The 24,322-nt window shown below is 39.8% G+C and overlaps 1 protein-coding gene across 3 annotated transcripts in view; it reads left to right on the plus strand.

Annotated features, from left to right (window-relative positions):
- The window catches only part of ATOSA (atos homolog A), an 82,395-nt gene that overhangs the window by 16,972 nt on the left and 41,101 nt on the right, over positions 1 to 24,322 (plus strand). The window contains exon 1 of one of the 3 annotated variants that reach the window (XR_337445.3): positions 11,430 to 11,625. The exons of 1 other annotated variant lie outside the window; for it this stretch is intronic. Coding sequence is in view for 1 of the 2 variants with exons in the window: in XM_006168736.3 (XP_006168798.1) it covers positions 11,589 to 11,625 (37 nt within the window). In the remaining variant the exon portion in view is untranslated. Of the gene's footprint in view, positions 1 to 11,429; positions 11,626 to 24,322 lie in introns of those variants that run through there. One more of the 3 variants, XM_006168736.3, reaches the window with a different exon arrangement.

Below are 24,322 nucleotides of genomic sequence, written 5' to 3' on the forward strand. Positions count from 1 at the left end.
CTCTCTCTCTCTCTCTCACACACTGATGGGAGCACACACCCTAAGGCAAAATCCTCTTTTAAAAAAATGTAAATGGGACTAGCAGATGGCGTAATGGTTATGTCGCTGGACTCCCACATGGCCGACCACTATTTGAATCCCAGACCTGGAGGCTTGAAGCTCATGCTGTGTGTGTGTGTGTGTGCGCTCAAGATCCCTGGAGGAGAAGGGATTGTGGCATGGCCATCCCCCCGGGGGATGATTTCTTGGCTTTCTCAATCTCTGTCTCCAGTAAGCACATGTGCCCTATAGTAAAAATCTCTCTTAAAAAAAAACAAAAAACCTGTGTTTCTGGAAGGTAGTATCACTTTTAGTAAAGGAGGGTCTGTAGAACTGAGTTATAGTAGTCTGTGTGTGTGTTTTGCTTGTAAATCCCTGGTAATTATTTTCTCAAACTCTACTTAGTTAAATAAAATCTAACATCAGGGTGTCAGCAGGTGGCATGAAGGTTAAGGTGCCAGACTCTCATACAGCTGACTGAAATTCGAGTCCTGGACATGGCAACTAACTTTTTCTCTCTTTCTCAATTTTTCTCTGATGAGCACACATGTCCTATAGCAAAATTTTAAAAATAATAAAATTAGATAAATCTTTTTTAAAAAAATGCTGCACTGGGCCCATGTGTATGTATGTCCAAAATCCCAAGAGAAGGGAATGTGATGTAGCCATTCTACCTCGGAGGGTGATTTCCCACTTCCTCTCTGTCTTTCTGTCTCTCTCTGATGTGCTCACATGCCCTATAGTAAGCAAAAAAAAAAAAAACAGCCTTCAATGTGTGTTTTGAAAGTCCTTGTTGATTGAATGTAATATGTTAGAACCAAATACCTGTGAGAGGGGAGTATGGGGGGTGGTAGTAATTGAAAGACAGTAGCACAATAAGCAGTGACTTTAAATTGTTGTAGTGAAATCCACAATTAGAAGACGTTTGACATGGCTGTCCCATGACAACACTCCCACCCACCCACCCCTCAAAAAAAAAAGAAAAAAACAAGTTATTTATCCATCTTGAAACATGTGGTGGCTGATTGTTTTTTGCTTTTTGGTTTTTTTTACTGCCAGATGTCTTGAATACCCTTGCACCCTCAAATAGGGTATGGTCACTCCACAATCCTATCTTCTACATTTCTTTATCCCATTAGCATTTGGGACATGCGCATACACACACTCAGTGTGTTTTTCAGGACTTGGGCCATGATCAACCATGTGGGATCTGGCTCCTTAAGCACAGGGCTTCACCACAGGGTGGATTCTTTTTTCCCCTTATTTAGTTAAAAAAAAAAAAAAAAGACAGCACATGTGCTTGCATGCCCAAAATCTCAAGAGAAGAATTGAGGAGAAGGAATTGTGGCCATTCCCCCTGGGGTGGGGATGAGAACTCCTCAAGCTCCCCCCCAATCTCTCTCTCAAGCAAGTGCTTTCGCCCAGAACCAGACTTTTAAAAAAAATTTTAGAATCCTAGCCCCTTAAATTAATTCTATAGTAAATTAATCTTGCAAATTGTTTTAGCACTCAAAAGAACTGGAAAGACTTGGGTCTGAGTTCAGATTTTGCCATCTGTTCTTTGAAAACTTGATTAAGATCCCAGACTTCTGAGCTTTTGTTTCATTGAAATAATAATGGTATTTATTTTATAGCTTTGTTATGATGACATTACCTGAGTAAAGCAGTTGTGCCAGGCAATTACTAAATACATAATCAAAGTCTGATTCTCTCCAAAGTTCGTTAGCTTAGGAGATTGGGAAGATGTCACTGATAATGGTGACTCTTATTCAGAGGAAAACTACTTCAGTTTAGACATGAAACAACACTATATGAAATATCCTCAAATCAGCAAACTTAGAAAGCAAATGTTATTGGGAACCAGCAGTTAGCGTAATGGCTATGTCGCTGGACTCCCACGTAGTCGACCGCGGTTCGCGTCCCGGACCCGGTGGCTTAAAACTCACGCCGGGCGCGTGTGCGTGCGTGCCCATGATCCCGAGAGGAGAATGGAGGAGAAGGGATTGCGGCGTGACCATCCCCCCTGGGGGGTGATTTCTCGCTTTCTGTCTCTATGTCTCTCTCTGTCTGTCTGGCGAGCGCACGCGCCCTATAGCGAAAATCTCTCAAAAAAAAAAAAAAAGAAAGCAAATGTTATTGGGGCTAGCAGGTGGTGTCGTGGTTAGGGTGCTAGACTCTCATATGACAGAATGCAGTTTGAGTCCCGGACCTGGAGGCTTGAAACTCACACCAGGCGCGTGTGCCTGGTGCCCAAGATCCCAGGATGAGAATGAAGAAGAAATTGCACCATGGCCATCCTCCAGGGGGTGATTTCTTACTTTCCCTCTCACTGTCTCTGTCTCTTCTCTGGTGAAGGCACATACCCTATGGGGGGGGGACTTAAAAAAGAAAAGAAGCAAATAATAATATAGCTTTAGGGTCCTAATGTTTGTTTGTTTGTTTTAAGTTTATTTGCTTATTCTATGAGTATGAGAGAGTGACAGGACCTCTAGCAGACTCTTGAACTTTCAGTTAACCCCCCAGCTTCAGCTAGCCTGGATAATGGGCACATGTGCTTGGTGGTGTCTAGGGGGTCTTCTAGTCACCATCCAGTAACCTTCTCTGTGGTTTTTGTGTTGCAGAATGGTGAGATTTATGGCTGTGCCACCATTTGCCACTTCCCCACCCCTGGGTTTTAATGATTGAGTTCTTCTTAAAGCTTCTTAAAATAGACTAAATCTGTACATTTGTTTAACTCTCAGATTTCTGCTAACATTCTCCAAAATTTAAAATGAACAGTCTGCCATTTGTATAACTATTTGTGTCTATTAATAGAGGTAGTGATTTGTATCAATGTTAGGTAGTTGCAAAAAACATGGGACAGAATTAAATCTGGAGTAGATGATTCTGATGACGTAACCCACCAGCTGCCTTAATTTTTATGGTTCAGTTTCTTCATCTACAAAGTATTATTAATAAAGTAATTGTGAGGCAAGTATATATAGGATCGTAAAACATCATTTTTTTAAATATATTTTTTAAAGAATTATTTTACTTTATTTACTTATTTTTATTTTAATTCGACCAGAGAGGGGCAGAGAGAGAGAGAGAGAGAAAGTAAGAAAGCAATCCATCAGATTCAGGACTCGAACTGCAGTCAGCCATGTGGGAGTGCAGCGCCCTTAACCACCACACCACCTGCCAGCCCCAGTTTTAAAAAATATTTTAAATAATTATTCATTTAATTTTATTTATTATTTTTTTAAAAAATTTATTTGACTTTATTTATTTATTTATTTATTTATTTATTTATTTATTTATTTAAATTTGACCAAAGAGGGACAGAATGAGAAAGAGAGAGACCAGGTCCGGGACTTGAATCGTGGTCGGCCATGTGGGAGTCCAGCACCCCAAACACCACACCACCTGCCGGCCCCTAATTTTATTTATTATCATTACTATTATTCAATTTGACTAGAGGAAGACAGACTAAGCTGCCAGGTTTGGGACTCAAGCACTGCTCAGCTATGTGGGAGTCCAGCGCCTTAACTACCACACCACCTGCCATCCCCAATAAAACATCATTTTTTCAGGAAAGTTCATGGTGGTCTCTATATTTTTAAAATTGACTCATTTTGGCACTGAGAAAAGCTTGAATCAAACATAGCTTTATTATATGATAGCAGGAGATTAAGAACATCCAATAATGTATCTTTAAAGCAGTGTGAGAAAAAGAGAACCCATGTCCATCGTGGCACACATTTTATGTAACGGTGATGTTCATTTATGAAGACCAAGTATTATAGGATAGTAAAAATGGATTTTTATACCTGATCTTGACACTTATTAAATTTGAATGTGTTGTACAAGATATTATTAGATAAAGTGTTTGTCCAGTAGCTTAGATTATAAATAACCCCTGTTCTTAGCTCATTTTAAACAATGTAGTATGACTGATGCCAGAAAAACAAGCTAGAACATTTTCTTCTCTCCAAGATCCTAGATTTTGTAAACAAGGCTCTGCTCCTGGAACTAATCTAGGTCATCATAACCCAAAATCTTTTGAAAAATGAGAACCTTAATTAAGTCTGTTATACTTTTTTTTAATATTTTAATTTTTAAAATGCATTTTAGCTCTTAAAAACACAGTGTTTTTGGATTGCTATTTGACCATTTAGCTTATTTGTACCATGTCATAATGAATACAAATCACCTGCAATCATTTTAGAAAATATTATTGCTAGGACTCTCCCTGTGAGTGGAAATTGATCTGTGGCTAATTTGTCCCTGTACTGACCTAACAGCATAGCATTCTGTTTTTTAGTAAAAACTCTGATTTGATGAGATCATAAATTTCTCTGTCTTTCGCAACTGTTGCAATGTTAACTTATTTTTTTTGTTTAGTCTTTCTTGCAAATTAGTTTCGGAGCTGTTAAACATGTTGTTAAGTGTGACATTATTTAATAACCTTAGGAAAATCAGTGTCATGGGAATCTTTTCTTGGTAGTTAAGAGTTCAAGAGTTAAGTTTCATCTTCACAGTTACTAATGTCTTGCCCATTATTTGTGTGTTTGTATATACGCACCTTTTATTAACATTATATATATATATATGTATATGTATGTATGTATGTATAATGTCTGCAGAAGAGGAAACTTAGCACTTAGAGAAATTATTTCTACTTTACAGATGAAGAAGTCTGCTGAGATGGATTCAATAATTTGTACTTGGTTTTAGCCAAAGGCTAAGAAGCAATAGGTTCAATAATTTGATAGCGTAGCTTGTAAAGTGGAAAGAACTTGAACTCCTAGACTACCTGGCTCTTTTCCATGATGTCTTGGTGCTTTAAGGAATCTTTCCAGTAATGGGGTTGGATTTTGTACAAGCTTGTTTACACTGACAGAGCTGGACTTCTTCCCCCACCCCTCAGAAGACCATCAGGGACTATGACATCCTATTTATGTTCCATGTTGCTGCTTCCAAAATAATTTTATGCTGTCCTGTTTGATCTTTGCAGCATACCAATATTGCAGGAGAAAAAAAGAATTTCAAAGACATGCTGAATATCACAAAACTGGCTGGAGGTAGAATTTAGACTCACCTGTTCAGTTTCTGGTTCAGTGTTCTTTACTACTTTTGTAACTTCCCCTGGATTAAGTTTAGGACCTGTGATCACAAAATAATGAAATTTAGCAGATGGAAACTTCTATTGTTGTCTCTTGATCACACTACATCTCTAGTCAGGCTCCCTGTTTAGCAGACAAATGCTATTTTCCTATGTTATAAGTAGCTTATTAATGACAGTTTTGAGATTTAATGAGGCTGTAGTGGTTGTTATTAAATGAAAAATAAAGGTAAAATGTTGATGTGAGATTTCTGTTTAAACTTTACTTTTGTGTGATGCCGTAAGTGCCCTATGGAAATACACATAAGAAAAGCATTATTGGACCAGCAGATGACATAATGGTTATATCCCTGGACTCCCACAAGTTTGACTGCGGTTCGAGTCCTGGACCCTGCAGTTTAAAACTCGAGCTGGGCATGTGTACATGCATGTCCAAAAATCCCAAGGAGAATGGAGGAGAAGGGATTGCTGAGTGACCATCTCCCTGGGGTGTGATTTCTCGTTTTCTGTCTCTCTATCTCCAGTGAGCGTACACAACTATAGCAAAAATCTGTGGAAAAAAAAAAGAAAAGAAAAGCATTAGTAAGAGAATTGTAGTGGTTAAGAGCACATGTTAGATTCAGGAAGGCCTAAATTTGAATCTTGGCTCTGATACTACTCGGTTCTAGTTACTTGGGGAAGTAACAGGCCAGCTTCTTCATCTGTGGTAATGACAAGTACCTGAGTGTCAGAAGAGATGTGGATGTAAAGGCATTAGCATCATGCCTGGACCATGGGTCAGTATGTAGAGGCTATTCAATGCATATATGTATATAGTAGTTATTTAACATATTTATATATTCATAGGCAGTAACTGTTGGGTCCTTAGGAAAGTTATGATGCATTTTGTCATAGAAAAACGGGTGACCAGCAGGTGGTGTAATGGTTACATTGCTGGACTCCCACATGCTGGCTGTGGTTTGAGTCCCAGACCTGGTGACTTGAAATTCGCACCAAGCTCTTGTGCATGTATGCCCAAAATCCCTAGAGCAGAATGGAGGAGAAAGGATTGCGGGATGGCCATCCCCCCTGGGGGGTGATTTCTCACCTTCTGTCTCTCTGTCTTTGTCTCTCCAGCAAGCATACATATCCTATAGCAAAAATTTCTCTTAAAAAAATAGAAAATATAGAAAAATACCTCAAGACTTTCCCAACAAACTAATATTTAATATATGCAGTGCTATTTAATCCCTACCTTTAAGGGATTTTCCCCCTACCAGCTGTGTTTGAAGAGTGTCAAAGATAGCTTGATCATCTCTGAAGTATCTTAACCATCCAGTAGATGGTTCTCAGTTATTTCTAACAGAGAACGTAGATGCTGCAAAATAGTTTATATTTGAAATTTTACCAATTTATGTTTGGAATATGTAGTATGAAAAACTTAGGTGATACCTGCTTTCCTATTTTATGTTTCCACATTTGGACAGGATAGATATATTTCTTGAACTGGTTCATTTGGAAGCACACATCTGATGTGCTACGCGAGGGCCAGGGAAAGGGGTTCATCACGTTTAAATTTTAAAAATGGGAAACCTGAAATTCACTTACCGAATTTCACAGTATTCAAATTCTTAGCTTGCAGACTTTTGAGATTTACAAAGCATATAATACATCATTATTTTATAGCACACCCACTGTAGCCTTTTGTGTACCAAGATGAACATATCAGGGAAAAGCAGACCTTCAGAAGTATATAAAGTGCATTCTGAAGTCCATGGGAACGCGAGCAGTACAGATGAAGCCTTTTCTCTAAAATATTCCATCAGTGAGTTTACTTCTTTTTTTTTTTTTGAGAGATTTTCACTGTAGGGTGCATGCGCTCGCCAGACAGACAGAGACATAGAGACAGAGAGCGAGAAATCACCCCCCGGGGGGATGGTCACACCGCAATCCCTTCTCCTCCATTCTCCTCTCGGGATCTTGGGCATGCACACACACACGCCCGGCGTGAGTTTTAAGCCACCGGGTCCGGGACACGAACCGCGGTCGACTACGTGGGAGTCCAGCGACATAGCCATTACGCTAACTGCTGGTTCCCAGTGAGTTTACTTCTTAAGGTGATATATCTCTGTAGTAATTTTTATTCATTTATAATTATATTTTGACTAAATTTTGTTTTCTCTAAGTTCCCTTTCCTTTTTTTTTTTTTAAAAAAAAGTTATGTACTTATTTTTTCTGAGAGAGAGAGAGCGAGTGAGTGCACGCACCCCCAACGGGGTCCTGGTGCTATGATCTAGCCCGCAGCCTTCAGCCAGCCCTGGATCATAGACACACATGTGCCTGGCACACTCAGGGGAGTCTTAAACTGAAAGCCTTTTCATGTGGGAGTGCCTCAAAGAGCATGGTGTTTTATCTCTGCCCTCGCTGGCCCCTAAGTATCTTTCTATAAGATGCCAGTCAGTATGTTTAAATTACAGATATATGAGGGACCAGCAGTTGGCGTAATGGCTATGTTTCTGGACTCCTATGTACTCAACCACAGTTCGAGTCCCAGACCCAGTGACTTAAGCTCACACCAGGCGCATGTGCATGTGTGCCCAAGATCTCAAGAGGAGAATGGAGGAGAAGGGATTGTGGCGTGGCTATCCTCCCTAGGGGGTGATTTCTCACTTTCTGTCTCTCTGTCTCTCTCTTTCTGGTGAGCACACATGCCCTATAGCAAAAACCTCTCCCCACTCCCCTGCCCCAAAAAGAAATTATAGATATATTATTAGCCTTTAATTAGAAAGGTTAAGAACAGGGTCGGCAGGTGGCATGGTGGTAAGGCAGCAGAACTCCCACTGTGGTTCGAGTCCTGTACCTAGCAGCTTGCTTTCTCACTTTTCTTTTCTCTGTCTTTCTTTGGTCAACTTCAATAAAAATAAAACATTAGCATAGTGACAATGAATAAATTTTTTAAAAAAGCATAAGGACTGGGACCAGCAGGTGGTACAACACTGTACTCCCACATGGCCGACCATGGTTTGAGTCCCAGACCTGGTGACTTGCTTTCTCTCTCTCTCCCTCTCTCCTAAGTCCACATGCATATAGCAAACTTAAAAAATAATAACAATAAAATAAATAAATAATATTTTTTAAAGTTAAGGATAAAACTCCAATATAGGGGCTATACATTATTCTTTTTTTGAAAGATAATAGAAAAAGTTAATTAAAATTTTTAAATGCGAGTTGAATATTCCAAAAATTTGCTTTTCTTTAACTTCTGATTGCATAACTATAGTAAATAAATTTTTAGAGCTGATTTCCTTATTTGAACAATGAAGATATTCCAATAAGATGTTCAGCAAAGTTTTGTTCACCTTCCATGGTTATGAAATCAAAGCAAATAATATGGGGTGTAAATCAGGCATGTGGTAGGTAAGTAATTATATAGATGGACGTAGTTCCTTCCTTTAAAGCACTTACAGCGTGGTGTAGGAGACTTACTAAGCCAGTCATTTTGTAAATCATATTTAATGTTCTATGATCTAAGTACTAAAAAGAAAAAAAAAATACCGGGTCTTGAAACTAGTTTTGCATCAGGGAAGGTTTTACAAGTAAGGAGAGTTTATTGCTATTTAGTGGTTTATATACATCTTCATGTCAGTAAATGGCAGAGTCCTGTTTTCCACCCAGGTGGGCTTGACTCCAAACTCTGCTTTCTTGACTGCCGTTCTTTCTGTGTTACCTACATCACAGGCTTATTGTGTTCCCAGACACATCCTCCTCCTTATTTCTCAGGGGGCCTAGCAGCTCACCCTGTGGCTAATTGTGGAGCCAGTGATCAGATTCTTTCTTTAAAGGAATAATGAGATTGATTTACAGTAATAAACTTTGTTCCAGGTTATACTTACGTTTATACTGTAGAACCCCAGGGATCTTAGAAGTTTCTTCAGAGGCAGGAATCCTGTGGGTCTGGGGCTAATCTGAAATTGCATCGCTGAGGCTGTTTGTGGCCTCATATATAAAAACAGTCTCATGGTGCTCATGGGGCACTTTAGTAGCACCAACATTTCCATCAGCCTCCACTCCCTACCCCCAAGACACTCCAGATAAACAAAGATCTGAGTAATGAACAGCATGCTTCTGCTGCAGCCTCAGCCAACTCCTGCAAACCTCCCTCCCATATAGAAACTCTACAGCCATAGCTGTTGATGCATTTTATTGTAAGAACAAAAATACAAAGAGTTCCATTGCCTTAAACCTTTGAAAACCAGGGGTCAGCCAGTGGCATAGTGGTTAAGGTGTTAGATCTCACACGGCCAGCTGCATGGTTCAAGTCCCAGACCTGAGCATCTTGACAAACTTACCAGACGTGTGTGTCCCCAAAATCCCAAGAGATGAATGAAGGAGAAAGGATTTTTGGCGTGGCCATCCCCCCCGCATGGGGTGATCTCTCTCTCTCTCTCTCTCTCTCTCTCTCGCCAAAATGTGCACCCTATAGCAAACTAAAAAAAAAAAAAAAAGGTTTGAAAGCCAGTGTCCTAGTTGATGTGATATTCCAGAGAAATATTTCTGAAATGAGAAAAAATTCTAACCCTTCATATCTATTCATTACGTACTATCTGCACTGATGTTCCCAAATAACTTTGTAAATTAGGGAGGGTTTTTTGTTGTTAAAAGTTCATGGAGGGGACCAGCAGATGGTGGAGCTGTTATGTTGGATTCCCTCATGGCTGATTGAGGTTTGAGTGGCTGACTGAGGTTTGAGTCCAAGACCTGGTGGCTTCAACTCACGCCAGGTGCGTGTGCGTGCCCAAGATCCCAGGATAAGAATGGAGGAAAAATGATTGTGGTGTGGCCATCCCCCCTAGGGGATGATTTCTCACTTTCCCTCTCGCCGTGTCTGTCTGTCTCTCTCTCTCTGTGTGGGTCTCTTTCTCCCTGTTGTGTATATGTGCCCTAAGGCAAAAACCTTTAAAAATATCGTTTGTGGCGATAGTGTGGACTGGTACACTAAAGCTCAGTATTTGCAACCTGAAAAAAATCTAATCGTGGAGCCAGTGATCAGATTCTTTCTTTAAAGGAATAATGAGATTGATTTACAGTAATAAACTTTGTTCCAGGTTGTACTTACATTATACTATAGAACCCCAGGGATCTTAGAAGTTTCTTCAGAGGCAGGAATCCTGTGGGTCTGGGGCTAATCCGAAACTGCATCACTGAGGCTGTTTGTGGCCTCATATTTAAAAACAGTCTGATGGTGCTCATGAGGCACTTTAGTAGCACCAACATTTCCATCAGCTTTGATTTCTCCAGGCAATTTTATGATCAAGAAAAGTAAGTGAATTTAGCCTAAATGTTACAGTGTTATGTTACAGGCGTTTTTGTTTGTTTTTCTTTTTTTTAAGAGTTTTTTTTTCCCTATAGAGCGCACGCACTCGCCAGAAAGACAGAGAGAGACAGAAAGTGAGAAATCACCACCACCCCCAGGGGATGGCCATGCCACAATCCCTTATCTTCCATTCTCCTCACAGGATCTTGGGCACGCACACACACATGCCTGGCATGAGTTTAAGCGACCGAGTCTGGGACTCGAACTGTAGTAGACTGTATGGGAGTCCAGTGACATAGCCATTATGCCAACTGCTGGTCCCAACAAGGCGTTTTATTGGAAAGACCTTGCTAAATCTTGTATTCCAGAGTTTACTAAATAACTGATTATTTTTCCTTTTGTATCTTTCTAAATAATTGAGTATCCTGTTTTTCTCGCCCACTATAAAAGCTCTAATACATTTGAGGAGGGACTATTTAACTGCCCCATCTCATCTTAAATATCTAACAGGTCGTGCTTTTCTAGGAGTTCGTAAAGTTTGTTGTAAAGTATTTCATGATCGAAGGTAGATGGAAGTTGTGGTTATTCTGATGTGGTCAGTTGTTGTATTTCCATGTTTTAAGGAGGTTTCATTGGGTAGAATCTGATTTATTTGAACTGTGTAAGAAATGCATTTCCTCCACTACCCTCCTTTGTCCTCTGCTTTATGTGAAATACTAACTGAAACAGATTTTCGTCTTACTGCATTTCTCTCTTTTTAAAAAGTAACAGGGACACACATTTTGGGAGCTCTTGCTAGAATGCTTTGTCATTATTGGTCTACTGTTCTTTCCTTTCAAGTTGCCTAAACACAGCTGAGTTCCTAAGAGGAGCAAAGAAAACATGACAGTGCTGCCAAGTAGACAGGAAGCTGTAGTGGACCTAACGAGCAGGGGAGGTTGAGCACACCCTCCGTCCAATCAGCTGTGAGTGCTGTTGCTATGTGCGCTCTTACTCTGCTGCCTTTGTGAAAAACCTTGCACGGAGGGAAGCGAAATCAGCACCCAACGCTGAACATTTGTTTGAACCACTGCAGACATCTGGATTCCTCAGTTACTGACAGTATAGCTATTGACAGCCAGAAGGCAACTTCTTTCATACAAGGATTCCAATATGGTTTTCAGTGGAAACAAAAGGCTTCACAGAGAAGGTGTGTAATGAAGTGGGGTTTTTTTTTAACGGCTTTATTTTTAAGCTTCCAGTTTTCCGTAGCTGTTTACCAGTTGTGGTGCTTACCTCGCATGCATTTTTAATAAATAGGTCTAAGAAAGTGATCTCACTTTGAAAACCCTCGAACTTAGAGAATTTCTTTAGCTTCATCGAGCTTGTTTTCTTGGAGCAACACCGCTTAGAAGATTATTAAAATGCTGATCTGAACAATGAGTAGGAAGAAAAGAAACCAAATACAGCGTGCTTACTTTACTGGGGGGGGGATTGTGATAAAAATGAGAATTCAGGGAAGGAAATGTGAGTTCTCCAAAAGGATTAACTGTGTGTGGGGGCAGGAGTGTTTTTAAAATGAAAGGTGTTAAGGAGAATATATTTTAAATAAGTTATGTATTTTTAACTAAATGCATTGTTTCTGAATTTGATAAAGGTTGTCAGAATTTAGCTTAGTGAGATTTTTGACATAGCATAAGGACATTTGTGTGCTTTTTAATAAAGCCTTTCTGAAGAGGCTGACACAGTCTGTGCAATCTTTTAATTATTCGATCTCTTGACTAGTTCTGTATAGTTCAGATAAAGGAAAATGATACAATTCAACAGCAAATTCAGTGTCCCGTTCTATTAAATGTCCATATAGAAATTGAAGAATAAAGGATTTTGAACACAACATAACAAATGGCGAAGATAGTATTTTAAAATTAAAGCAGGCCTCCTAATTGTAAAGATTCCATATATAATTTAGTTAATACTGCAAAACTGTAAAACAGTCATTTCAGCCACACTAATCAATATTTGTAATAAAGGAACAGAATAAGGTTATGGTTTGTTTATGTGGGATCCAGAAAAACTGGTTTGTCCAATGGATTATCGGAAAGTTTTAAGCTATTTCAGATAAACAAAAGGGTTGTGGATTTTTGGTTTAGATTTTTTTGGTTGTTTTTTTGTTTGTTTGTTTCTTTTTTTTGTTGTTGGTTTTTTTTTTTTCCTTTTCTTTTCCTCCTGTACTATGAAATTAAAGTTTACCTAGTTGATTTAGCTAATGATTACTTTAATTAAAGTAGAGCAGGCTAATTAGCATATTACCTATTTTATGAATAATTCATGTTTTGCTAATAACCAGTTTTTCTTTTGCTAGTTCAGTTGCAATGGTGCCTTTCTGGCTCCTTTTAATTCACTCACTGATTTATGTTTGGTGAGTAAAGTTACTGTAAATGCAAAGTTAATTTTAGAGTTTGACTTATTATTTTTATAATTGATATTTTGGAATACAGTTGGTTTTGTTGTTTTCTCAAACAGTACCTGTCATTAGAGAGTCACTGATAGCATTTTGATGAATGAGGAGAGATATTTCTTCTCTTTGAAAAGAACTCAAATTATATTCCATCCTTTTGCGCCCTTTAAAATTTTTAAACAATACTTATAAAATATTTATGTCCAGACCCCAAATAGTATAAATTTATAAAATAAGTTGTCTTTAAACATTAAGAAAATTTTTTACAGGGACCAGCAGTTAGCATAATGGCTATGTCACTGGACTCCCATGTAGTCGACCGTGGTTCGAGTCTCGGACCTGGTGGCTTATAACTCACACCGGACGCGTGTGCGTGCGTTCCCAAGATCCTGAGAGGAGAATGGAGGAGAAGGGATTGCGGAGTGGCCATCCCCCCCGGGGGGCCACCCCCCCCCCCTGCTGGGGGGGGGTATGATTTCTCGCTTTCTGTCTCTCTGTCTCTCTCTCTCTGTCTTTCCAGTGAGCACACGTGCCCTATAGCAAAAACCTCTCCAAAAAAAAAAAATCTTTTATATCTACTACTAACTTGTTCCTGACTCTTTAAAAGACTGTGACATTTCTTAGTTTTCCTGGTTTGGCAAATGCATCCAGAAACTTGAAGTTGATAAAAGTTATCATGAAACCTACAGCAAAATAAAGTTATGTATTTTAATCATTTTATTGTGGTTTCTGATTTACATGTGAAAGTATATTCTTTTGACTTGAGGGCCTCTACAATATAAAGCATTTATTTCCAGAAGAGAAGCTCTGTGTCTAAGTGGAGGAGCATGAGAGGGGGTGGGAGTATGGGGCGCAGGGATGCAAACGAACTTGATTTTTAAATATGCCTGTAGTACATGAAAATAAGTCTAGTAATTTTTATTTTTTGAGCTTTCACCCATCAGTTATTAATTTTATTTTCTAATTTTAGAACTACAAATCAAAGTTTTGCTTAAATTGATTTGCTATTCTTTTCTCATTGGTTTATCTTTTACTTATTTATTTTTTAAACCACCAGTGGGCAATATGCTCATCAGAGAGAGAATAAGAGAGAAATCACCCAGTGGTACAAGGTTGCAGTACAGTTCTTTTGCCTCGATTTCTCCATCCAGTAGAATTTGGGGCTCACCCTTTGACGTGCCCAGCATGTTTTTCAAGCTGCTTGGGCCAGTATTTGAACCATAGTCATTCATGTGGGATATGGCTTTGTATGCATAGCACTTAACTGCTCTGTGGGGCCACTTCATCCCATTGGTTTATTTCTTAAGAATTTATAGAGGGACCAGCAGATGGCATAATCGTTACATTGTTGGACTCCCACCTAGTTGACCACTGTTTGAGTCCTGGACCCAGAGGCTTTAGACTCACGCCGGTGCGTGTGCATGCATGCCCAACATCCTGAGAGGAGGATGGAATAGAGATTGCAGCGTGGCCATCTCCCCTGGGGGGCAATTTCTCACTTTCTGTCTCTCAGTCTCTCTCTGTCTCTCTGGCAAGTGCATATGCCCTATAGCAAAAATCCCTTTTTAAAAAAAAGGAATTGATAGAACTTCTGAGAACAGGCTATTTCCATTTATGCACTGTGGAAAACAGGTCATGAAATTTGTAAAAAAGTTGAATGTATTACTATGTTACACAGAATTTGCCATTGTGTTCAGGAAGAATATTGGCAGATTCCAGGTCAGCACCTAGGGCTGTTTGTATACTGGAACATCTGATTTTTTTTTTTTTTTTGAGAGGTTTTTCGCTATAGGGCGCGGGCGCTCGCCAGACAGACAGAGAGAGACAGAGAGACAGAAAGCGAGAAATCACCCCCCAGGGGGGATGGTCACACCGCAATCCCTTCTCCTCCATTCTCCCCTCAGGATCTTGGGCACGCACGCACACGTGCCCGGTGTGAGTTCTAAGCCACCGGGTCCGGAACGCAAACCGCGGTTGACTGCGTGGGAGTCCAGCGACATAGCCATTACGCTAACTGCTGGTTCCCTGGAACATTGAATTTTTTTTCAGTATCAAACCTCAGGGTTAGGGCCAGGAGATGGCATGGTGGTTAAGGTTCTGGACTCTCAAATGAATGACTGCAATTCAAGTCCTGGACCTAGTGGCTTGCTTTCTCACTTTCTCTCTTCTCTGTCTCTCTCTCTGGTTAGTTGTGTGCTCTGTAGCAAAATTAAAAGAAAAATAACACTAAATAAAATTAAATAATTATTCTTAAAAAACCCTCAGGGTAATTTAGGTTTTTGAGGGGACTTCAGAAAGTTCATGGACAATCTGGGACCACCTGTTAGCGTAATGGCTGTGTCGCTGGACTCCCACGTAGTCGACCGCGGTTCGAGTCCCGGACCCAGTGGCTTAAACTCATGCTGGGCGCGTGTGTGTGCGTGCCCAAGATCCCAAGAGGAGAATGGAGGAGAAGGGATTGCGGCGTGACCATCCCCCCGGGGTCTCTCTCTGTCTGTCTCTGTCTTTCTGGCGAGCGTATGAGCCCTATAGCAAAAACCTCTCTGGGGCCAGCAGGTGGCGAGGTGATTAAAGACGCTGGACTTCCACATGGCCAACCACGGTTCGTGTCCTGGACCTGGTGGTTTGCTTTCTCAGTTTCTCTTTATCTCTGTTCTCCCCTCTCTCTCTGTCTGTGTCCCTCTATGGTCAAATTAAAATAAACAAATAAATAAAGTTAAGTATAATAATTTTTTAAAAAAGCCTCTCAAAAAAAAAAAAAAGAAAGTTCATGGACAATGTAATTTAAGTACAAGTTTATTTTGGTACCCCCCCCAAAAAAAAAAAATTGAAAGCCATGCATAGTTTTTTGTAATAAACATTCTCTATGAACTTCTTTAAGATCTCCCTTCATAATATGAAGTAATTTTAGTAGGATTACTGGCATCTTTCAACTCTTTGAATTTGTCTGTTATTGGACAATAGAATCTCTCCCTCCCTCTCTTTCTTAATTTGCTGTACAGCGCATATGCTCCCTGGAGACAGACAGAGAGAAAGAAAATGAAAAAGCACCGCCCACGGGGTATGGCCATGCCCCAGTGTCTTCTCCTCCATTCTCTTGGGATTCGGGGCATGTGCACACACACTTCATCATGTTTTTTAAGCCACTGGCTCCAGGATTCAAGTTTCACAGTCGGCCTTGGGGAACCCAACTGCCTTAACTTCTACAGCACTTGACTGGCCTGACAGAATTTTTACTATCATTTTCTATGTCATATCTTTAAATTGGCTATATTTTTTGTACTTAGAGAAAATATTTTGATTCTGAGAAACTGATTTTCTTTTTTGTCTTAGCTGCATGATAAAAAAATATGTAAGCGCTAATACTTATCAGCTTATCAGAAGTAGTTGACTATTTTTAACTGATTTAAGTAAAATAAAAATTTTTGTAATTTTTGTTTTTTTATTATTTAGGTAATATGTAAATACTCTTATTCACAATTGTTTAAGAAAAATTATGTAATTTGAAACCTCAGGTGGGAAGGGGTAGCAATCAGAGTTTTTCTTTTTGAGGTCTTCTGTGAAATCTTTTTTTTTTTTTTCTGGAGAGGTTTTTGCTAGAGGGCGTGTGTGCTCGCCAGAAAGATAGAGACAGAGAGACAGAAAGTGAGAAATCACCCCCCGGGGGGATGGCCACGCCGCAATCCCTTCTCCTCCATTCTCCTCTCAGGATCTTGGGCATGCACACACACACGCCCAGTGTGAGTTTAAGCCACCGGGTCCAGGACTTGAATCACGGTCGACTACGTGGGAGTCTAGCGACATAGCCATTACGCCAACTGTTGGTCCCAGTCTTCTGTGAAATCTTTTTAAAATCATTTCTGCTTCAGGTATGATCACAGATGTTTGCTTCGTGTATGTACAGCTTAAGTGCTCCATGGCATGGTGTTTCTTTAACTCTTCCTTGCAGAAACTCATTACTTGTTTATAGTCTGAATTGAAGAAAGATTTGCTTTTCATAGCTCAACAGAACAGTTTGGTCTTGACAAACTTTAGACATTTTCACATAATGGGGCTCTCACATATTACTTTTAAAAGGATATAGTACACCTTCCCCCCACCTCTTAATCATTAGATGTCATAGTATCTGAAATCAAAGACCTAAGTTTTAAAAATAGCACTGCAGGGGCCAGCACATAGCATGGTGGTTAAGGCTGCTCAATTCCCATGTGGCCAGCCTCACTTCGAGTCCCAGACTTAGTGACTGGCTTTCTCACTTTCCCTCTGTCTGTCTCTCTGGTAAGTTTACATGCCCTATAGAAAAATTAAAATAATAATAAAGGTAAATAATTATCTGAAAAAGTAAAATTAAGGGACAGCAGATGGTGTAATGGTTATGTTTCTGAACGCCCACATATTTGAGTGTGGTTGAGTCCCAAACCCAGTGGCTTAAACCTCAAGCCGGGCGCATGTGCATGCATGCCCAAGTTCCTGTGAAGAGAACAGAGGAGAAGGGATTGCGGCGTGGCCATCTCCTTTAGGAGTGATTTCTTGCTTTCTGTCTCTCTGTGTCTTCAGCGAGTGCATGTGCCCTGTAGCAAAAATCTCTCTTAAAAAAAGAAAGCAAAAATTAAATTAAATTAAAAATAAATAAAAATAATGTTGTTCTTGGTATTACTTGAATGTGATCCTTTGCAATGAGACCCAATTATAAACATGGCAGCATGAGGACTATTTAATTGAGAAACAGGAATTATCTTATTTTTTCTTCACTTGTCTTCTCAATTTCACTCATTCAGAAACTTGTGAACATCAGATGACTTGAGTGCGATGTACGATAAGCACAGGAACAGTGAAATTATGAACTACAGGAAGTAGTCTAGATAAAGTATAAAAAATAATAAAGCCCTAAGCCTCATACATGGCTGGGCTCCAGATTTTGCTCTAAGCTTCCTGTCATCCAGTGTAAAACAGGGAGACTATGCCCATCAGGTACCTATGTCCCTCTTCTTTAACATCGTACTGCTAAGTATTTGCCATTAAAATTTAGGTTGGTTTCTGTTCTCTCCTCATTTTCGGGTGTTTTGTTTTTTGAGTTTCACATTTTGAGTGTCTTGCCTATGTGATTTATCATTTAGGCATGTGATATTGGACCTCGTTTCATGTCTCTGGGTCTTAGTTTCCCCTTTGAGATGTCAGGGTGATTGCGAGGTTTAAATAGAAGGATGGATGAGACTACTTAGGTTAGTGACCCTGTGATAACACACGATAAACTGTGAGATTTTATTATAATCAGTTTCCCCTTTGAAATTATTCTCTCGCTTTTATTATTTCTTGATTGCTATGGGGCATGTACACACACCAGAGAGAGCCCACAATGAGAGATGGAGAAAACATGCCCTAATGGGGTGCGGCCACCTCCTTCCTCTCTGCCCTCTGCAATTCCTTCTCCATGTTTTCATCTTGTGGGGTTATTTGGAGCCCACACAAGCCTGACGTGTTTTTCCAACTCCTGGAATTTGAACCTCAGTCAACCATGTGGGATCTGGCTCCTTTAACTAGAGTTTAGATTGGCCCCATCTCTGAAATTGTACATAAAAAAAGTGACATTATGAATCCTTTTTAGTATTTTGAGAATTTAAAGTTTAGTTTTTTAGCCATCCCCCTGAGCTTCACACAGCTCTAGTTCTACATTTCTAAATTTTTAAGATATTTGATCTGGAAAGCCATGGAATTATGGCGGTTGGGGCAGAAAGGCAGGGCAGCCAACCAAGTACAGGAATAGAACTCTGAAGAAGAAGAATAGTAAGGAAATAACGACTAAAATGGGAAGATAAGGCAAAAAAAACCTTTGTTCTGCTTGATGTAGTGTTACTTTGATGTTACTGTGTGTGTGCTTGTGTGTACTTGCCTGTGTGAGAGCCCCACACCTAGGAAAGTTGCTAAATCTTCGGGGATTCATTTACTGGACAGTATCTTGTTTCTGACTTCTCTTTTGAATTTCTCTGCTTGGTGCTAAGGATGACCTTGTAATTGCTAACCATATTAGTAACCAAGGATCAGAAATTGTTATTGCAGATACAATAACTGCAATGGTCTTGAAATATAAAACCTTCCAGAATCAAAATTTGGTGGTACTCGACTAAGTTTTGAAAACTATAGGGCCCGTACACTCACTGGAGACCTAGAGAGACGGCGAGAAATCTCCCCCCGGGGCATGGCCACGCCGCATTCCTTTCTCCATTCTCTCGGGTTTTTGGACACGCATGCGCACACACACCCAGCATGAGTTTTAAGCCACGTGGGAATCCAGTGACATAACTATTTATGCCATCTGCTGGTCCCAGAAAATGCTCTTTTGGTTTTTGTTATTTTCATTAGTACAGAAAATTTTAGATTCTTTTCCAATGACTACAATATTTTGATTGTTTCGAACTGTCATAATTTTATATTATTTCAAGGGAGAGGTTTAATCTGGGCTCTGTTCAGGATTTCATAGTTTCATCAAGTGCTATGATTTTGTCATTCCCTCATAAATTTATTATCTAGCCTTCTGTTTTTTTTTTTTTTACCTTATTGAGAGAACACAACCAAATATTAAAAATAAAAATATTTTCCAAGTGTACTCTAATTTCCACTGTCAAAGGGTCAGGAGGCTTCTGCTTTGGGCCCAGAATCTACTCTGGAAGTGACAAAAGGGAGGAGAACTCTTTTAAAAAAAAAGTATTCCAATTTTACCTGATTGTGTTGCATTGATGTTCGTATTTTATGCAGTGCACAGATTACCTTAAGTCACTTCTCTCAAAAATACCTGTACAGAGGGACCAGCAGTTAGCGTAATAGCTATGTCGCTGGACTTCCATGTAGATGACCGCGGATCAAGTCCTAGACCTGGTGGCTTAAACTCACGCCGGGCGCATGTGCATGCATGCCCAAGATCCCAAGAAGAGAATGGAGGAGAAGGGATTGCAGCGTGGCCATCCCCCCTGGGAGGTGATTTCTCACTTTTTGTGTCTCTGGCAAGTGCACACGCCCTCTAGCAAAAACCTCTCCAAAGGAGATACCTGTGCAGAAAAAGAACAATTGTTTTCTGTGTCTTGTACAGACCATTTGAGGATGTTTCTAAAAGCTATCAACCCTCTCACTAGGGAGAAAAATATGCATTTCTGTGTGTGTGTACACATAATTTTATGGAAAATATCTAGAGGTTCAGATTTCTCTTAGGTTAAGAAGTTTTGTGAAGTGTAATTCAGTTTTAGTCACAGTATAAAAGCATTTAAAAACTGAGGCTGAGGACAAACCAGATGAGGATTTCAGGATGTACATACAAGCAGACTGTTACGTAGTGAATATGGGGGTGCTAACTTTTAGGTTTGAAGGAGATGGTAAAATACTCTCGTATGTGTCTCATACAGTAGTAATCTTGCAGATGAGTTTGTCCTGGGGAGTAGCCAGTATTCCTGTGTCCCAGATGGTTTCTGGTGGAAAAAGTAGCACTAGAGGACCAGCCTGGAAGGTAGCACTCTAGTCCCTGGAATCTACATGCCATCTCTGAGTTGTAGGCAAAGGTTAAAGGAGATCTAGAAGACACTTCCTTTTACCTTAGGCCACCACCTGGAATCTCTGCAGAAATCACCCCACACTAGGCAGGACAGCTCAACTGCTATGTATGTCACCTCGTTCCATCTTTACCCAAGACAGTCCAGCAGAACTAATCTTATTCTGTGTGCTCAAGTTTCTCAATTTTTTATTAAAAACAACTCCCTGCATTTTTTTACTTCTTAGGAATTTTACATTTTACACATACACACACTCAGTGGAAAGTATGAATGTTGAGAGTACAAAGAAGTAGAGGTCATACACATGGTCAAGGCAAGGGGTTGAAAGGACAGAGTGTATTTTTTGGGACCAGTCTATGTTGAAATCATATTCCCACGAGATAAAAATGTAGGGCTAAATTAAGTTAAGCTTAAGTATAATTTTGGAAAGTTATGTGCCACTTATCTGGGATTAGTAGAACTGAAACAAAACACTAGATTAGCGGATTGTTGCCTTTTTAACAGAGTATTCTTCTGAATGTATAGCTAAATCTAGAATTTGTGGTTTTGAGAATCATGACTGTTTTTTTCTGTGTTCTCGGCTGTTTGTTCCAGAGTATTTTTTGCATGGAGTGTGAAGTGATAGCTATAGAATCAGAAATATTTCTGCAAAGAAGTCCTTTTTTTCTTTTTCTTTTTTTTTTTTTCTTTTTTTTTTGAGAGAGAGATTTTTGCTATGGGGCACACGTGCTTGCTAGAGAGACAGAGAGACAGCGAGAAATCAAGAGACACTTCACAGTCCCCTTTCCATTCTCCTCCTGGGATCTTGGGCACACACGCACATATACCCAGTGTGCGTGTGCCACTGAATCCAGGACTTGGACTGCGGTTGGCCATGTGGGGATCTAGCAATGTAACCACCACACCATCTGCTGGTCCCTAAATCATTCTCTTTTTTTAAGATTTTTGCCAATAGGGTGCATGCACTCTGCAGAGAGCGACTATGAGAGGAAAGTGAGAAATCACCTCCCGGGTGGGTGTAGAGAGGGCCACACCACAATCCCTTCTTCTCCATTCTCCTGCTGGGATTTTGGGCACACATGGTTGGCATGGTTTTCAAGCCACTCAGTTCAAGACTCGAACCAGAGTTGACCATGTGGGAGTTCAGCATCTTATCCATTCTGCCATTTGCTGGCACCTCAAAGAGGATAGTCTTTTCTGCATGAGGATTTTTAGGCCCTTAAACAGTGATGAGTTAGGTCTGATAACTTGCACAGAGCATAGAGAAATGAAATTAAATAGGTTTAGTGAAGGTTAAAAAATAAATGAGTTGGTCCAACATAAGACATGATTAAAAAAGTTGGATCCCACATGGCTAACCTCTCTGTTGGAGTCCCAGACCCCATGGCTTGTGAAACATGCCGGGCACATGTGCATTCCTGCCCAAAATCCCAAAAGGAGGGAGCATTGGAGGGGAAGGGACTATGGCATGACAATCATGGGGGGTCCTCTCCCCCTTTCTTTTTCTTTGTGTCTCTGGCAATTTTTTTTTTTTTTTTGAGAGGATATTTTGCTATAAGGCACGTGTGCTTGCCAGAAAGACAGAGACAGAGAGACAGAAAGGGAGAAATCACCTCCTATGGGGTGGGGGTATGGCCATGCCGCAATCCCTTCTCCTCCATTCTCCTTGCTGGATCTTGGGCACGCATGCACACACGTCCTGTATAAGTTTAAGCCGCTGGATCTGGGACTCGAATCACAGTCAATTACATTGGAGTCCAGCGACAGAGCCATTACGCTAACTGCTGGTCCCCAAATATTTTTTAAGAAAGAAAGGAATTACTTAAATTTGTGTGGCTCTAAGTTTATACTTGGGTACCTGTTATAGATGGTTAAGAGTAGAATTCTGGCAGCTTGAAGTTTAAGGAGGTAAAATTGAAAGGATGCAGTAAATTTCCTCAACACAGACTAGTTCACGTTCTTACATTTTAGATGTGGTGTTCTCTGGGAGTTTTCTCTGATCTCCAAGATTAAGTTCCCTACTAAGTACTACCCCTATTTCTTTTATCACATTATCATAAATTAAACTTATCTGTCCTCACCCTAAGGTTGTCTCTACTCAAAGTAGTGACAATAACTCCTTCCCCTATTGTCTTTTAGAGAAGAGCTCAATTTCAGTGGTAGTTTTTAGCATATAGATATGAAATAATTCTCTTCTCCTCGCCGCCCCCCCCCCCCCCCCCCCCCCCCCCCTACCCACCCCCCCCCCCCCCCACTTACCTTCTAACCAGTCTTTCAAATTACTTAGGATTTAGTTTTCTTTTTAGAGCTCCGGTTGCCCCTAGCTCTTCACCTACGCATTTAACAGGTTACTGTGATGAATTCAATCTGTAATCCTTTGAAAGGCTCTAAAGACCTATAGAAATTTCAATGACCAATATGGAAATTAGAACTCTGAAACTGTTTTCTCCCTTTTTTTATTTTTGACAATTTAAATGTTTTTGTCCTTGGGCTAGAGCTCTAGTGTGTGATTGCCTAATGCAATTTTGTTATTCTGAATCAAAGATTTTCTTCTTGTTTAAGAGAATTATGTTGATAAGATAGAAAAACAGTTGGTAGTTAGAATGAAGTCCAAGAGAATAAAATAATAATTATACGGAAAGGGTAACAACAATTTTTTTTTTTATCACTTTAACCAGGAAAATTAGTTGAAAATAAGAAGAAAACAAAATATGATCAAGCACTGAACATTCATTCAGGGTTCCAACCACTGTTCTTGGCAATTGTAAGAGAGCAGGTCTTGTTTTCATGGAGCCCAAATAGTGATTTGATTTTATTTGTGGTAAGTTTTAGGAAGGAAAAGTAAAAGGTACAGGAAGTTCACCTCTTACAAAAAACAATAAAAAAGCCATGGAAGAGCATAGTGGGATCAGATGGGATGGTATAAGATGCAATGACATATAGTCTTTTTTGTATGTTGTTGGATGTGATTTGCTAGTATCTTGTTGAGAATTTTTGTGTCTGTATTCATCAGAGATATTGGTCTATAGTTTTCCGTCCTTGTCATGTTCTTGTCTGTTTTAGGAATAAGGGTGATGGGGGCTTCGTAGAATTCATTTGGGATCCAATGAAAAGTTATGTATATATCTGAAATAAGAGATGATCGGATTGTTTCATAGCCTCTGTTTTCAATTTTTTTAAAGAATTATTTATCTGTTTAACCATTTTCAATTTGATCAGAGAGGGACAGAGTGAGAGAGCGAGAGAGAGAGAGAGAGACAGAAAGTGAGAAAGCAAGCTGTCAGGTCCAGGACTTGAACTATGATTTCCATGTTGGGAGTCCAGTGCTCTTAACCACCACACCACCTGCTGGTTCCTCATACCCTCTCTTTCTTTCTTTCTTTCTTTCTTTCTTTCTTTCTTTCTTTCTTTCTTTCTTTCTTTCTTTTTAATTTTATTTATTTATTTATTTTTGGAGAGATTTTTGCTATAGGGCGCATGCGCTCACCAGAAAGACAGAGAGAGACAGAGAGACAGAAAGAGAGAAATCACTCCCCAGGGGGGATGGCCACACCGCAATCCCTTCTCCTCCATTCTCCTCTTAGGATCTTGGCACACATGCACACTCAACCAGTATGAATTTAACCCCCCCACCCGGGTCCAGGACTTTAATAGCGGTTGGACTACCTGGGAGTCCAGCGACATAGCCATTACATTATCTGCTGGACTCCCTCATATCCTCTGTTTTTAATCTGTAGGATTTCATAAAGTGGTAAAGTTAATTTTTTTCCTTCCTAGGAGTAGAAGTTATCTTTTAAAATGTAATGAAAATATTCTTCTCACAAGAGCAACAAATATTAATTTTGAATAATGTGTTATATTATTCAAAATAACTTTATGAAGTTATGAACCACTACTTTATAAAGATTTAA

The sequence above is a fragment of the Tupaia chinensis genome, unplaced genomic scaffold (assembly GCF_000334495.1).
Source record: "Tupaia chinensis unplaced genomic scaffold, TupChi_1.0 Scaffold146140_1, whole genome shotgun sequence".
NCBI classification, from domain to species: domain Eukaryota; kingdom Metazoa; phylum Chordata; class Mammalia; order Scandentia; family Tupaiidae; genus Tupaia; species Tupaia belangeri.